This window comes from Globicephala melas, chromosome 8 (assembly GCF_963455315.2).
Source record: "Globicephala melas chromosome 8, mGloMel1.2, whole genome shotgun sequence".
Lineage (NCBI taxonomy): Eukaryota > Metazoa > Chordata > Mammalia > Artiodactyla > Delphinidae > Globicephala > Globicephala melas.
The window spans coordinates 45,540,014-45,557,863 of record NC_083321.1 but is presented as its reverse complement, the minus strand read 5'-3'; the positions used below and the strand labels follow the sequence as shown (position 1 = coordinate 45,557,863).

The 17,850-nt window shown below is 37.4% G+C and overlaps 1 protein-coding gene across 1 annotated transcript in view; it reads left to right on the top strand.

Moving 5' to 3' along the window:
- Positions 1-17,850, top strand: part of SWAP70 (switching B cell complex subunit SWAP70) — a 79,433-nt gene that overhangs the window by 46,161 nt on the left and 15,422 nt on the right. The window contains exons 4-6 of the mRNA XM_030831353.2: positions 12,813-13,040; positions 15,326-15,472; positions 16,604-16,712. Of these exons, the coding sequence (XP_030687213.1) occupies positions 12,813-13,040; positions 15,326-15,472; positions 16,604-16,712 (484 nt within the window). The remainder of the gene's footprint in view (positions 1-12,812; positions 13,041-15,325; positions 15,473-16,603; positions 16,713-17,850) is intronic.

The following is a 17,850-nucleotide window of genomic DNA, read 5'->3' as shown; positions in this document are numbered from 1 at the left end:
ATGGAATTTTTGTCCACAAAAATTCTTTTAATACAGAAACATATAGAAGGGAATAGAATGTTGATAGATGTAGAAAAAGATATGCTAATGGTATTTTTAAAACCTAGCTGCTGCTTAGGGAGAGTGGGAGGGAGACGCAAGAGGGAGGGAATATGGGATTATATGTATACATATAGCTGATTCCCTTTGTTATACAGCAGAAACTAGCACAACATTGTAAAGCAATTATATTCCAATAAAGATGTTAAAAAAAACTATATTACAACAGTGACTATAAGGAAATCTTTCAAAAAAAACCTAGCTGCTGCTTGGAAGAATTGTGCTAATAAATCTCCAGTATTGTCTTTTAAGACATTTTGTAGTTATACATAGTGTTGTAAATTTATTTGCGTTTTCTTTAGAACTGGAGATGGGGTGGGTCTCTCACCTGTGATCTTTTGATCTCTAAAATATCCACAGTGGACTTGAAAGTGGCTTTGTCCTGATTTCAGAATTAGAAATTAGTTTGTAAGGAGACTTAACCATATTCCTCAAAGCAGCTCTTACTTGATGTGGAGGACTTGTCATTAGTAGATTATCACTGAGTCACAGGCTGTGGAGGGAGCCAGTCAGCATCAGCTTCCTGACTACTCTGCCTATGACACTCAAAAGATTTATGCTCGGGGGCTTCCCTGGTGGCACAGTGGTTGAGAGTCCGCCTGATGATGCAGGGGACACGGGTTCGTGCCCCGGTCCAGGAAGATGGGCCCGTGAGCCATGGCCGCTGAGCCTGCGCATCCGGAGCCTGTGCTCCGCAGCGGGAGAGGCCACAACAGTGAGAGGCCTGCGTACCGGAAAAAAAAAAAAAAGATTTATGCTCGGGACTTCCCTGGTGGCTCAGTGGTTAAGAATCCGCCTACCAAGGCAGGGGACACGGGTTCGAGCCCTGGTGTGGGAAGATCCCACATGCCGCGGAGCAACCAAGCCCATGCGCCACGGCTACTGAGCCTGCGCTCTAGAGCCCACATGCCACAACTACTGAAGCCCGCGCACCTAGAGCCCGTGCGCCACAACAAGAGAAGCCACCGCAATGAGAAGTCCGTGCACCGCAACGAAGAGTAGCCCCCGCTTGCCGCAACTAAAGAAAGCCTGCACACAGCAACGAAAACCCAACGCAGCCAAAAATAAATAAATTTATTTAAAAAAAAAAAAGATTTCTGCCCTAGGTGGCCCGAAAAACTGGGACCTACATAAGACTTGATGTGGGCCATGACTTTATTTTTATGCACCCAGAGCCCAGCCAAGACTTCACTGCTTGCTTGCCTTCCTCTTTGCAGGCTGACAGGAATGTCTTCGTCCTCTCCTAAACAAGTTAATCTTATTCGAGAAGGGAATGGCCTCTTTTTGACTTGTCAGGATAGTCAAGTGGCATACCTTGTCATGTCATTGTTTGGACTTAACTCTGTTGTTTTGATGTCCTTAGCTCCCTCAGCATTCTTCTGATTAGAAGTAGAAATAGAGTTAGTTTTACAGATTATTCCTCTGTGGCCAGGAGTACTTATTGGGGGAAAGAAGGGATCATTAAAACAGATTTACGTGGAACTGCTTTGTCTGGCTGCTGAACCGGCCTCCTAAGGTTTAAAATATGGCCTTGTATTTATTGAGCTCCTAGCACATCTCCTGGCCTTTGCCAAGCACTGCAAATTCAAGGTTGCACAGTTTATGAGAAACAGTAGAGTCATTTCTTAAGGTGCCCACTCTCTGTTAGATTTTGTTTTCTTCCTAAGTACTTTAATAGTGTTAAAAAAACTATATTTTGAATGAGTTTTAGACTTACAGATTTTAATAAAATTAAGTATGAAAATGTACATTTAAGAATAAATTTTGAAGTATAATGTCTTAATTTGTCATGAATGAGTTTGATTTGTATTATTACAAACAGTTTTTAGGCTTTATAAATTTAAAGTAATTTTTATGTTTCCAATAAGTCATTTACCATAATGATGGTTTGCATTTTAAGTCCAAAATATTTTTAAGTTAAGATTTAATTCTCCAGCTTCGATTAATACTATATGAGATATAAGTAACAGTGGTAGTGACATGAATAACATAAGTGGGGTAAGTTTGCTTTTGACTCAGTTTCCCATCACCCAGAATATCAATCAATATCAAGAATATTGAATAAATTAAGTGAAAGTGACTTAGTACCAAAAGTCAAGAAATTGCATGTCCCCATTTGAGATGGTTCTATAATTTTTGTCAAATGATATTCCTGGAAATGTGTGTCTGTAAAGTATAGTTTTTACATTAGTATTCATTTCCCACAGAGCCAAGAACAAAACAGGATGTTTGTCTGTTGCTTATTTGGAAGAATTGCCTTCTTGCAATTAAATATTAAACCTGAAATAGTTTTAAGAGATCCTTTATTAAGAAATAAAATCTGAATTGTTATTAAGTTAATAAAGACCCACTTCAATGATTACAGTGAAACAACTTCTAACAAATAAACTTTGGAGCCAGAGGCCTCAAAAATCACATGCAGCTTGAAAGTTTATTCTTTGTTATTTTTGGTGCAACTTGCCTTGGAAGGAGGAAGTAAGCTGCTTCCTGAAACTGAATGAGCTCTTAGAATTGGTGCAGTCCACTCAGACTAACACAGCAGCACATGATTTATTACTTAGTATCATCGAATAGTTACTGAGAATGGGAATGTTTGTCTCTCCTTGGCCCAATATAATGAACTAAGAGGTCCTTAAGTTATTTGGTTATAAGTATATGACTGTGTTGAAAGCCAACAGGAAATGAATCTAGATTAGTTGCCTGGAACAGTCACTGGGAATGCAGAGCAGATGCTGAGCGCTGATGACAAACTCTGGAGGGTTGGGGGAGGGCAACTTCAGAAAGGTTCAGGATGAATCTGGGAAGCTGTTTCTAGAGCTGAGTTTGCTGCTAACAGGAAACAATGTTAAAGACATTCCAATATACATGAGGAATTGAAGCTCAGAGTGTGAGGGGCACCAGTTCATTCACAGTGGTAGGTGAGAAAAAGCTAAGGCTGTTTCTTGACTTGTCATGCCCACTTTTTGTTATCCTGTCCATGCATGTGGCCACACCCATGGCCTCACTACTAAAACTTCTAGCAGTGCCTGTACAACCTTTATCCCAAGTTGTGATCAGGCAGCATGGGCCCTCTTTTTGCTGCCTTAGGGAGATTGAATTTCTGTGCATGATAACACCTCTAAGTTATTTTACTTTGGTCAATTATTTATATAATTGACTTTTTCTCTCTTGTGTCTTATTGCCTTTAAGCTTTTTTCCTTCTACTCTTTTCTGTCCTGTTCTCTCCTTCCCTTTTCCCTTTCTTTTCTTCTTAATAATTTTCTTTTTCTCTTTTCCACTGCCTATCCCTATTACTTCTGTTTAAAAGCCAAGAAAATAATATCTGATAAGCTAAAGAGCAGATGTTACATCTTCAGCAAGAGAAAGGAAAGACCTAAGTGTGTTTTTCTCCAGCAAGTAAACATTTGTTGAATACCTACTGTATGCTAGATTTAGGGTATTAGATAATCTGCATACAAGAGGAGCTTATAATATCTCATCAAATTACAATAAAACTCTTGATATTTTTTGACCTTGTGATATTTTGCAAATGTATATTTCTTTGCAAACATGTTTTTCCTATTGTTGGCATTCTTTTTCTGTTAAAGTATGTTATTTCACAAACGACATTATAATCAAATTGTTGGAAGTGCAAAGAAGAGAAAGAAAAAATTAATTCACAATCCTATCTGTAACAAATTAGGCTCTAATATTTTGCTCTAGTATTTTTCAAAATATTTATATAAACTTTGTGCAGTGGAGATCATGGGTAAATTTAATTTTGCATTCTTCCTCACTTAATATTATTTCATAAATGCTTTCTTAAATGTAATTTTATTTTTTCTGTTTTTTAAAAATTTAATTTAATTAATTGATTTTTTATACAACAGGTTCTTATTAGTTATCTATTTTATACATATTAGTGTATACATGTCAATCCCAATCTCCCAGTTGATCTCCCACCCCCACCCCCTGCACTTTCCCCCCTTGGTGTCCATACGTTTGTTCTCTACATCTGTGTTTCTGCTTCTGCCTTGCAAACTGGTTCATCTGTACCATTTTTCTAGATTCCACATATATGCGTTAATATACGATATTTGTTTTTCTCTTTCTGACTTATTTCTCTCTGTAGGACAGTCTCTAGGTCCATCCATGTCTCTACAAATGACCCAATTTCGTTCCTTTTTATGGCTAAGTAATATTCCATTGTATATATGTACCACATCTTCTTTACCCATTTGTCTGTCAGTGGGCATTTAGGATGCTTCCATGACCTGGCTATTGTAAATAGTGCTGCAATGAACATTGGGGTGCATGTGTCTTTTTTGTTTGTTTATTGAAACAGAAAGTCACAAAAATTATAATCATCCTCATCAGTTCACTCAGCCCCATGTAATTAATTTTTTTTTCATCTTGATCTTTTGTTAGCACTTTTATGAATTCATCAGTTTTCCATTAGAGTTCTGAAAATGCTTATTCATTCAGTTCAGCAGTATAGTCAGTTACCAGAAACCTGTACTTCTTGGAGTCTTTTCAGTGAATTCCTTGAAGATGAAACCCTTTTGTAGGAACATATTTGCAAAAGCATCAGAGTACACCCAGAACTGTCTGTAAATGACAAAAGATTTAAAAATGACCACGGTTAAAGATTTGATGAAAGTTCATAATGATGCAATTGACAAGGAAATTTAGTTATTTCTGAGATATACATTTTAAAGTAATAACTAGAATTATGACTTATAACATTATACCAGAACATATAAGATTTTTAGAAATTTCATGTAATGTCTGAAACATTTATATTAACATATTTCCATACAAATAACCCAAAGGAAGTTTAGTATTAGTTGTTTTGTTTGTTTGTTTGTTTATACTGTAGGTTCTTATTAGTCATCAACTTTATACACATTTGTGTATACATGTCAATCCCAATCGCCCAATTCAGCACACCACCATTACCACCCCACCACGGTTTTCCCCCCTTGGTGTCCATACGTCCGTTCTTTACATCTGTGTCTCAACTTCTGCCCTTCAAACTGGCTCATCTGTACCATTTTTCTAGGTTTCACATACATGCGTTAATATACGATATTTGTTTTTCTCTTTCTGACTTACTTCACTCTGTATGACAGTCTCTAGATCGTCCACGTCTCAACAAATGACTCAATTTTGTTCCTTTTTATGGCTGAGTAATATTCCATTGTATATATGTGCCACATCTTCTTTATCCATTTGTCTGTTGATAGGCATTTAGGTTGCTTCCATGACCTGGCTATTGTAAATAGTGCTGCAATGAACATTGGGGTGCATGTGTCTTTTTAAATTTTGGTTTTCTCTGGGTATATACCCAGTAGTGGGATTGCTGGATCATATGGTAATTCTATTTTTAGTTTGTTAAGGAACCTCCATACTGTTCTCCATAGTGGCTGTATCATTTTACATTCCCAAAAACAGTTCAAGAGGGTTCCCTTTTCTCCGCACCCTCTCCAGCATTTGTTGTTTGTAGATTTTCTGATGATGCCTATTCTAAGTGGTGTGAGGTGATACCTCATTGTAGTTTTGATTTGCATTTCTCTAATAATTAGTGATGTTGAGCAGCTTTTCTGCCAATTTTTGTGTTGGGTTGTTTGTTTCTTTAATATTGAGCTGCATGAGCTGTTTATATATTTTGGAGATTAATCCTTTGTCTGTTGATTTGTTTGCAAATATTTTCTCCCATTCTGAGGGTTGTCTTTTCATCTTGTTTATGGTTTCCTTTGCTGTGCAAAAGCTTTTAAGTTTCATTAGGTCCCATTTGTTTATTTTTGTTTTTATTTCCATTACTCTAGGAGGTGGATCAAAAAAGATCTTGCTGTGATTTATGTCAAAGAGTGTTCTTCCTGTGTTATCCTCTAAGAGTTTTATAGTGTCCAGTCTTACATTTAGGTCTTTAATCCATTTTGAGTTTATTTTTGTGTATGGTGTTAGGGAATGTTCTAATTTCATTCTTTTACATATAGCTGTACAGTTTTCCCAGCACCACTTATTGAAGAGACTGTCTTTTCTCCATTGTATATCCTTGTCTCCTTTGTCATAGATTAGTTGACCATAGGTGCATGGGTTTATCTCTGGGCTTTCTATCCTGTTCCATTGATCTATATTTTTGTTTTTGTGCCAGTACCATGTTGTCTCAATTACTGTAGGTTTGTAGTATAGTCTGAAGTCAGGGAGTCTGATTCTTCCAGCTCCTTTTTTTTCCCTCAAGATTGCTTTGGGTATTCGGGGTCTTTTGTGTCTCCATAAAAATTTTAAGATTTTTTTTGTTCTAGTTCTGTAAAAAATGCCATTGGTAATTTGATAGGGATTGCATTGAATCTGTAGATTGCTTTGGGTAGTATAGTCATTTTCACAATATTGATTCTTCCAGTCCAAGAACATGGTATATCTCTCCATCTGTTTGTGTTATCTTTGATTTCTTTCATCAATGTCTTATAGTTCTGAGTACAGATCTTTTACCTCCTTAGGTAGGTTTATTCCTAGGTATTTTATTCTTTTTGTTGCAATGGTGAATGGGATTGTTTTCTTAATTTCTATTTCTGATCTTTCCTTGTAAGTGTATAGGAATGCAAGAGATATCTGTGCATTAATTTTGTATCCTGCAACTTTACCAAATTCATTGATTAGCTCTAGAAGTTTTCTGGTGGCATTTTTAGGATTCTCTATGTATAGTATCATGTCATCTGCACACAGTGACAGTTTTACTTCTTCTTTTCCAATTTGTATTCCTTTATTTCTTTTTCTTCTCTGATTGCTGTGGCTAGGACTTCCAACACTATGTTGAATAATAGTGGTGGGAGTGGACATCCTTGTCTTGTTCCTGATCTTAGAGGAAATACTTTCAGTTTTTCACCATTGAGAATGATGTTTGCTGTGGGTTTGTCATATATGGCCTTTATTATGTTGAGGTAGGTTCTCTCTATGCCCACTTTCTGCAGAGTTTTTATCATAAATGGGTGTTGAATTTTGTCAAAAGCTTTTTCTGCATCTATTGAGATGATCATATGGTTTTTATTCTGCAATTTGTTAATATGGTGTATCACATTGATTGACTTGCGTATATTGAAGAATCCTTGCATCCCTGAGGTAAATCCCACTTGATCGTGGTGTATTATCCTTTTAATGTGCTGTTGGATTCTGTTTGCTAGTATTTTGTTGAGGATTTTTGCATCGATATTCATCAGTGATATTGGTCTGTAATTTTCTTTTTTGGTAGTATCTCTGTCTGGTTTTGGTATCAGGGTGATGGTCGCCTCATAGAATGAGTTTGGGAGTATTCCTTCCTCTGCAATTTTTTGGAAGAGTTTGAGAAGGATGGGTGTTAGCTCTTCTCTAAATGTCTGGTAGAATTCACCTGTGAAGCCATCTGATCCTGGATTTTTGTTTGTTGGAAGATTTTTAATCACAGTTTCGATTTCATTACTTGTGATTGGTCTGTTCATATATTCTGTTTTTTCCTGGTTCCGTCTTGGAAGGTTATACCTTTCTAAGAATATGTCCATTTCTTCCAGGTTGTCCATTTTATTGGCATAGAGTTGCTTGTAGTAGTCTCTTAGGATGCTTTGTATTTCTGCGGTGTCTGTTGTAACTTCTCTTTTTTCATTTCTAATTTTATTGATTTGTGTCTTCTCCCTCTTTTTCTTGATGAGTCTAATGGTTTATCAATTTTGTTTATCTTCTCAAAGAACCAACTTTTAGTTTTTTTTTTTTCAGCTTTTAGTTTTATTGATCTTTGCTATTGTTTCTTTGTTTCTATTTCATTTATTTCTGCTCTGTTCTTTATGGTTTCTTTCCTTCTACTAACTTCGGGTTTTGTTTGTTCTTCTTTCTCTAGTTCCTTTAGGTGTAAGTTTAGGTTGTTTATTTGAGATTTTTCTTGTTCCTTGCGGTAGAATTGTATTGCTGTAAACTACCCTCTTTGAACTGCTTTTGCTGCATCCCATAGGTTTTGGATCATCGTGTTTTTGTTGTCATTTGTCTCTAGGTATTTTTTGATTTCCTCTTTGATTTCTTCAGTGATCTCTTGGTTATTTAGTAACTTATTGTTTAGCCTCCATGTGTTTGTATTTTTTACGTTTTTTTCCCCTGTAATTGATTTCTCATTGTTGTCAGAGAAGATGCTTGATATGATTTCAGTTTTCTTAAATTTACCGAGGCTTGATTTGTGACCCAAGATGTGATCTATCCTGGAGAATGTTCCGTGTGCAGTTGAGAAGAAAGTGTAATATGCTGTTTTTGGATGGAATGTCCTGTAAATATCAATGAAATCTATCTGGTCTCTTGTGTCATTTAAAGCTTGTGTTTCCTTGTTAATTTTCTGTCTGGATGATCTGCCCATTAGTGTAAGTGTGGTGTTAAAGTCCCCTAGTATTATTGTGTTACTGTTGATTTCCTCTTTTATAGCTGTTAGCATTTGCCTTATGTATTGAGGTCCTCCTATCTTGGGTGCATTTATATTTATAGTTGTTATATTTTCTTCTTGGATTGATCCCTTGATCATTATGTGTGTCCTTCCTTGTCTCTTGTCCATTCTTTACTTTAAAGTCTATTTTATCTGATGTGAGTATTGCTACTCCAGCTTTCTTTTGATTTCCATTTGCATGGAATATCTTTTTCCATCACCTCACTTTCAGTCTGTATGTGTCCCTAGGTCTGAAGTGGGTCTCTTGTAGACAGCATATATATGGGTCTTCTTTTTGTATCCATTCAGCAAGCCTGTGTCTTTTGGGTGGAGCATTTAATCCATTCACATTTAAGGTAATTATTGATATGTATGTTTCTGTTACCATTTTCTTAATTGTTTTGGGGTGTTTCTTTGTAGGTACTTTTCTTCTCTTGTGTTTCTCACTTAGAGAAGTTCCTTTAGCATTTGCTGTAGAGCTGGTTTGGTGGTGCCGAATTCTCTTAGCTTTTTCTTGTCTGTAAAGCTTTTGATTTCTCCATCAAATCTGAATGAGATCCTTGCTAGGTAGAGTAATCTTGGTTGTAGCATCTTCCTTTTCATCACTTTAAATATATTGTGCCCCCCCCACTTCTGGCCTGTAGAGTTTCTGCGGGAAATCAGCTGTTACCCTTATGGGAGTTCCCTTGTATTTTATTTGTTGTTTTTCCCTTGTTGCTTTTAATAATTTTTCTGTGTCTTTTAATTTTTCTCAGTTTGATTACTATGTGTCTTGGCATCTTTCTCCTTGGGTTTATCCTGCCTGGGACTCTCTGTGCTTCCTGGACTTAGGTGGCTATTTCCTGTCCCATGTTAGGGAAATTTTCGACTATAATCTCTTCAGATATTTTCTCGGGTCCTTTCTCTCTTTTTTCTCCTTCTGGGGCCCCTATAATGCGAATGTTTGTGCATTTAATGTTGTCCCGGAGGTCTCTTAGATTGTCTTCATTTATTTTTTTCTTTTTTCTGTTTCACGGCAGTGAATTCCACCATTCTGTCTTCCAAGTCACTTATCCGTTCTTCTGCCTTAGTTATTCTGCTATTGATTCCTTCTAGTGTATTTTTCTTTTCAGTTCTTGTATTGTTCATCTCTGTGTGTTTGTTCTTTAATTCTTCTAGGTCTTCGTTAAACATTTCTTGCACCTTCTCGGTCTTTGCCTCCATTCTTTTTCCGATGTCCTGGATCATCTTCACTATCATTATTCTAAATTCTTTTTCTGGAAGGTTGCCTATCTCCACTTCGTTTAGTTGTTTTTCTGGGATTTTGTCTTGTTCCTTCATCTGGTGCATAGTCCTCTGCCTTTTCATTTTGTCTTTCTGTGAATGTGGTTTTCACTGCACGGGCTGCAGGACTGTAGTTCTTCTTGCTTCTGCTGTCTGCCCCCTGGTGGATGAGGCTATCTAAGAGGCTTGTGCAAGCTTCCTGATGGGAGGGACTGGTGGTGGGTAGAGCTGGGAGTTGCTCTGGTGGGCAGAGCTCTGTAAAACTTTAATGTGCTTGTCTGCTGATGGGTAGGGCTGGGTTCCCTCCCTGTTGGTTGTTTGGTCTGAGGTGACCCAGCACTGGAGGTTACAGGTTCTTTGGTGGGGCTAATGGCGGACTCTGGGAGGGCTCACGCCAAGGAGTACTTCCCAGAATTTCTGCTGCCAGTGTCCTTGTCCTCACAGTGAGACACAGCAACCTCCTGCCTCTGCAGGAGACCCTCCAACACTAGCAGGTAGGTCTGGCTCCATCTCCTGTGCGGTCACTGCTCCTTCCCTTGGGTCCTGATGTGCACACTACTTTGTGTGTGCCCTCCAAGAGTGGAGTCTCTGTTTCCCCCAGTCCTGTCAAAGTCCTTCAGTCAAATCCCACTAGCCTTCAAAGTCTGATTATCTGCGAATTCCTCCTCCTGTTGCCAAACCCCCAGGTTGGGAAGCCTGACATGGGGCTCAGGACCTTCAATCCAGTGTGTGGACTTCTGTGGTGTAATTGTTCTCCAGTTTGTGAGTCACCCACCCAGCTGTTATGGGGTTTGATTTTACTGTGATTGTCCCTCCTACCATCTCATTGCAGCTTCTCCTTTGTCTTTGGATGTGGGTTATCTTTGTTGGTGAGTTCCGGTGTCTTCCTGTCAATGATTGTTCAGCAGTTAGTTGTGATTCCAGTGTGCTCGCAACAAGGAGTGAGTGCACATCCTTTTATTCTGCCATCTTGAACCAGTCTGCCTTAAATGTAATGTTAAATGGTTGAATAATATTCTACTCAGTGCAGAAGGAAGAAACATTGATGGAGTACATACTGTGCCAGACATTGTGCACAGTGTTCTATTTTTGTCCCATTTTATCCCCATAGTAGTTCTGTATGATGGGTGTTATTATACCCATTTCATAGATGAGAAAAATTGAGACCTAGCTTAGTTTATTTCCACTTCATTAATTGACTTCTACTACATTCTATGTATGATTCTGAGTTCTGGAGATTCAAAGATGAGTGGGACATTGTCCCTCCTGTAAGGATTTCAGAAAATCTACAGGGGGCAGCGTATGAATATAGAGATAGTTTCAATACAGTATGCTGAGTGCAGTGACACAGAAGAGGAACACCTGACCTGGGTCAGAGCAGTTTTACCAGAGCAGTGCTTCTCAAACTTTAATGTGCATATGGAAGTACTGGGGGTTCTTGTTAAAATGCAGATTCTGATTTTGGGGTCTTCGGTGCGGTATGAGATTCTTCATTTCCAACAGGCTTCCAGGTGATGCTGATGCTGCTGGTCCACATTTTGGACTATTCTGAGTGGGAATATTATAGACAATGTAGGATTTGAACAGATACCAGTTAGCTGGGTAGAGAAATGGGGAAAGGTAATCTAGATAGGACAGCATGGGGCAAGGCATAGAAGCATAAAAAAATGTGTTAAATGGGTAGACTACTTATAATCTATAGCAGGTGTTGGCAAACTACAGCTTGCTGGGTGAATTCAGCCCACATAGCCTGTTTTTATATAGCCCATGTGCTAAGATAATTTTCACGTTTTTAAAGGGTTGTTAAAAAATACCAAAAAAACAAACAAAAAAAAAACCCGAACAAAGAAGAACATATACCAGAGATGTAGAAAGTCTTAAATGTTTACAAGCTAGCCCTTTACAGAACATGCTTGCGATCTGTGTTGATGGTGGTTATTGGTGGAGTGTAAAATCTGCAGTAGGGCATGGCAGGAAATATGTTAGAGACAGTAGGCGGGGGTGATCACAGGGGACACAGAGGAGCTTGGCCTTTATCTTTGAGGTGATAGGGAGCTAGCCAGAGTTTAAAGAAGGGAGGTGAAAACAGTAGGATTTTGTCACTGATTTGATGTAAGGGAGTGGGGAAAAGGGTCCTGACATGGGTGAATGGTGTTGTTCCCAACTGAAATCCATAATTGGAGGAGAAGCCATTTGAAAGGTAGAGATGGTTCATTCATTTTTGCACATGTTGAGTTTGAGAGAGCACTGTAGGATACCCAGGCTTTCCAGAAGATAAGAGAGATCAATTCTCATTCAGTATTACTGCATCACTGTTTTGTTTAACTGTTACTATTTCATTTACACTTTTAAAGTACTTTCATGTAACGTGTACCTCCATACTCATTCATCTGAAAAAAACAGGTTGTTGAACAGCAGGTGTCTTGTAATCCCTTTCATGCAATGTGATGTGTGTGTGTGTAGAGCTGTCTGGAAAGATGCGTGCAGTATTTTCTACTGTTTTTCTATACAAAGCTATGTGTTTCGGGATTTAATAGACTTTTCTGGCCCAGGCTAGGAATTCACCGTTGTTTACAACATTGTCAGCATTCTAATGAGAAGCAGCAGCATTAATTTCAAATAATTGGCTTATGTGGAAAATTAATAAATTGGTGACTAAGTTGTACGTACTTTGAGATGCTTATTGTTCAGTAAAATTAATATTCTGATATATTGAAATCCAAGAGTAATCAGATCACATCAATTAGTTTGTGTATGATAGTATGTGTGCAGTTTGCTTTAGTTCTGTATGCAAATATACTATACTCTTAAAGATTCCAGTTTTTGATTACTTATTCTAGTTTCATATAGAATAAATGGCATTTTATCCATACCCTTCTCCCTGGTAGTATCATGATTCTTGAAAGATACACTTTTGGCACTATAAAAGAATATCTCCGAAATTGACCTTTCAGTGTAAGTAACACAGGTACATACCTAAGTTTAAAAGTTATTTTTTTGCTATGAAATAATGTTTTAAAAATTCTTTATATAGATTGAATACCTGCTTAAGAAACTTACAGAAGCTATGGGAGGAGGTTGGCAACAAGAACAATTTGAAAATTATAAAATCAACTTTGATGACAGTAAAGATGGCCTTTCCGTGTGGGAACTGATTGAGCTTATTGGAAATGGACAGTTTAGCAAAGGCATGGATCGGCAGACAGTGTCCATGGCAATTAACGAGGTCTTTAATGAGCTTATATTAGATGTGCTGAAACAGGTAAGAGTCCTATAACACTATTTCTCCTTACCTTTAGAATTTGACATGTTTGAAATAAAACAAATTTGCATTACAAAGATGAGTCTAAGTCACTTATACTTTTACACTGATTGAGAACAGTCTTGTGTTTTCCCAGTCTTGTGTTAGGCTTTCATTGTAAAGAATTATAGTTAAGCATTGGGAAATTACTATTTTGAAATAACTGTTTAAATGATCACATTTCTAAACATTTTTAAAGTACTTTTATGTCACGTGTACATCCATACTTATTCATCTGAAAGATCCCATGGCATATTGTTCAGTGAAAAAAAGTTTGTTGAACAGTAGGTGTCTTGTCATCCCTTTCATGCAATGTGATTTGTGTTTGTAGAGCTGTCTGGAAGGATGAGTGCCAAGATGTTGATTGCCGCTGGATTGTGGGATTTCTGTGAATTTTATTTTATTCTTTGTTCTTTTCTTATTATTGGACTTACTATTATATATGTTTACACATGTTGATCTCTCTTTATATATATGATATATATTATTTTTATAAAATCATAAAAATATTCTTTCTTTTGGGAAAAAATACCTTTATATAGTAAAGTTGTGTTTATCATATTAGATGATAAAGTTTGTTTTCTCAGCACCTGCATAGCATCTGATATACGTATGGAGGCTTAATGCTTATTAAGTAGAATTTATATATTTTTAGTGGATTAGATTAGATTTCCTACCTTATTACATTGAATAATAGCTCTGATTTGGGATTTCCTTACTTTGGTCCTTTCTTTGCTCTGTTAGGTGATATTGCTTTTGCTCTTTTCTCCAAATGGAGCCCATCAAAAAAATTAATTGAGGCTTAATTTGTGTAAGTTTTTGGTGCTGCAAAGAGTTATGAGACATGGTCTCTGTCTGAAGAGGATTTCCAGACAGATTAGGATGGCAGAATATAGAACTACAGATGAATTGCAGTATGAGATAGCTTTGGCTTAAATGTTCAAGGATTAGCAAACTGAACAAGTAATATGATTAGAACTTAGTGTAATAATCGAATGATACAGCCAAGATATTATCATATATTTAACAATGTGTATAGTCTACCATAAGCTATCAGCACCTATAGATTTACTATTTAAAATGTGAGTTAGGACTTCCCTGGTGGCGCAGTGGTTGAGAGTCCGCCTCCTGATGCAGGGGACACGGGTTCATGCCCCGGTCCGGGAAGATCCCACATGCCGCGGAGCGGCTGGGCCCGTGAGCTATGGCCGCTGAGCCTGCGCGTCCGGAGCCTGTGCTCCACAACGGGAGAGGCTACAACAGTGAGAGGCCCGCGTACCACAAAAAAAAAAAAAAAAAAGTGTTATTCTTGAATAGTACTGAAGGGTTTTGGCCTATAATAAATGTGTACTTTTGCTGAAGTAAAAGTTTTAATCATACACCTTTGATGCTGATGTATGGGAAGGAAGCACAGGGCTAGTAAGTGTGAGCATAGAAGCTATACTTAGCAGCCAGTAGCCTAACTACTGGTCCAGTTCTTTTTCTGCTCCTTTGGAGCAGAGTCATCCTCCAGAATTGTGAGGTCAGGCAGAGAGGTACTTTGGTGCCAGAGGGGGACTGGCTGAGAAGATATGCCTGGCCAAGTTGACTGATAGGTTTTAGCATTTTCATTGATGGAGGTCTAGATTTACTGAGAATCACTGTGATGTCTAGGTCTAGATTTACTGAGAATCTCAGATCACTGTGTGTGTGCATGTGTTTGTTTTCTATTTTAAAGGGAACAGATAGAATAGTATAATGAACTCTCGTATACCCATCACCCAGCCCCAGGAACCACTGATACCTGGTTAATCCTCCCCGCCTACTTTGACCTCTCCTGTCTTATCTTGACACAAATCCAGACATTTCATTTTATCTATAAATATTTCAGTAGGCATCCCTAAAAGATAAGGTATTAAAAAAAGAAACCCCACAATGCTGTTAACATCAGGGGGTCTTGCAGTCTCTTATCTGCATATAGCTTTTGGCGAGGTTGGGGGGTTTGGGTGGGGGGAGGAGATGTCTCTGAGTGTCTAAAATTCTATGTAAACTTTTATCTGCACATGCTTGCATGAATTTGACTGGGTATAGTGCCCTGCCTTTGTAGCTCTTCAAAGGGTTCATGATCCACAAAGGGCAAGAACCTTTGATATTCATGTATTCAAGGCCACACATCAGATAATGGAGCAGGCAAGAATGTCAAGGAAGAGGTATCAGCTCTTATAAATAAAAGGACAGGAGTTTATATCAGATTTAATCTTTCATAGGGTTACATGATGAAAAAAGGCCATAGACGGAAAAACTGGACTGAACGCTGGTTTGTACTAAAACCCAACATAATTTCTTACTATGTGAGTGAGGATCTGAAAGATAAGAAAGGAGACATTCTCTTGGATGAGAACTGCTGTGTGGAGGTAAGAGTCAACGGTTACCTCTTTCCAGTGCTGCCCCCTGCTGTTCAAGTAGTGTATCTTCCTTCTTCTAGACTCCAGAGCCTTAAAAATAATCTTAAAATTTACATTTCCAAAATAATACAGGCATACAGTAGCCGTAGTTTCTGAACCAAAAAATTAGATACCTGACAAAATTTTTTTCTAATGTGAGTTTATTTTCTTATACTCGAGAATAAAATATAGGGATTAAATCTCATTTGTACATTGAAGGGATCATTTCTTGAATAAAATGGAGTCATAAATAAGAAAATAAAGCAAAAAAAAAATTCAGTAAGAAAGTGTTTGAAGTCATGAATATATCAGAAAACCTGGGCCATTTTGAGTGTAATAGATAAACCAAAAGAAGATGTGAGCATTGCCTTGGAATACTTAGGGTGACTTTCAGAATACTTTAGTCACAGCTGCTAATTCGGTTAAAGAAGTGAAGTCCTCAAGAACATAAAGTTTTGAGTTTTTAATTTATAGCTGAACTATTGCCACATCTGTATTTGTTGAAGAACATTTAAAATACCTAAGATCTCACTCATAAATGATAATGTGTTTTGATGTTTGAAATGGTATGTATTAATGTCTTAGGGTGTGCAGTGCCCAGTAAGGGGTCTTCTTAGATTCAAGTAAACATGGAGACTCACAAGATTACCATAGGCCATACCAGTCTACTTATAAGGATATAGGACAAGAACCACAGCTTGCCAGCAACAATACCCCTGGTGCAAGGAAGGGAGAGACGCATCTGGAGGGTGTGGGAATCACCCTGGGTTAGAAGCCTCATATCCTATAGGAGTCAAGACCTATTGGAACAGTCCATGGGTATATCTTCCAGGGTTCCCTTAAGAGATGTGCTAAGGTACAAGGGTTGCTGTGCTCAGGAAAGCCCAAAGCATGGCCCATCAGGTGGTGTTGGTTCTCCCAGTCTAGGTGTAGTACACTAATCCAGGGTCATTTTTACCATAAGTACTGTTGCCTAGGGGGCAGCATTAGAAAATCAGTAATATTCATTTATAGGTACCTCTTATATAAATAATTAAGATTGAACTTAATCTAAATATTTTAAAATAAAATTTTAAAGACTAATTTTGCTTTCTATCTTAGTCCTTGCCTGACAAAGATGGAAAGAAATGCCTTTTTCTCATAAAATGTTTTGATAAGACCTTTGAAATCAGTGCGTCAGATAAGAAGAAGAAACAAGAGTGGATTCAGGGTAAGGTAATTTTTATTACTTGTCATGATATAACTTGAGAGCTCTTTCAGCTTTGGATCTCATTAAAGATACTCGGCATTGTTTCCTCATTGTCTATAGTTATTTCTATGTGAAACAGTAGCTAGAAGAATAACAAAGTGAGAGGAGTTCCCAAAATTTTCATCAATTTCATTTGCCTGATGAATGTGTGGGAAAATTATAAACTGGACATTTTAGGTTTTTTTACTCTTACTATTTAAAGAACATGGAATTTCCCCTTTTAAGGACTATAAAGAATTTTAAAGTAGCCATTTTGAGTATTTAGTAACGTGTAAAACGAAAGAGGAATTGTGCAATAGCTTTTGAATACTTCAAGTAATTTTCAAGATCTGTTACTTTCACAAGAAATCACTAGTTTCAAATAATTATCTCAAGAATGCAAACTTCTGATTTAATAACTTTCAAACTAAAGTATTACTCCAAAATTAGTAAAGAATGAAACACTTTATGAGATTTTATTTTTAATCATGAAAGAGGATTCTGAATGTTATATTCTTGAACATAGGTAAAATTGTTTTATTGAAAATTATGGTCACTTTGATGTAGTTTAAGAGTTTGAGGCAAGTGTACCTGGGTCTGAATCCTCTCTCCTGGGCTTCTGGGGTTGAGTTAGGAATTCTCTAGCAGCTTTCTTCTTCTGTGGAATGGGGCAAATAACAGTATCAACCTCTCAGGTTGTTGTGAGGGTTCATAATTAGAAAATGAAGATATAGTTGCATATTTAAAAAATGACACATCATTGCAGAAATGTTTGTGACAGATTGCAAACAACTTAAACGTCCATTAATTGGGGAGTGGTTAACAGATTATGGTACAGCTACACAGTGGAGAATTGTGCAGTACTGTGCAGTATGTACTGATATGGAAAGCTCTCCAAGGCTCTGAAGAGTGTGTTATGCCAAGATTTGTGTCAACAGAAGATGGAGAACGTATATACATGTTTATTTGTATATGCTTAAAGTATCTCAGGAAAGATGCACAGAAACTGTTAGCATTAGTTGCTAGTGGAGTGGAGAACTCAGTACTGGGGGATAGGAGTAGGAGCGAGACTTCATCTATGTCCTTTCATGCTTTTGAGTTTGAACAATGTGAAAGTATT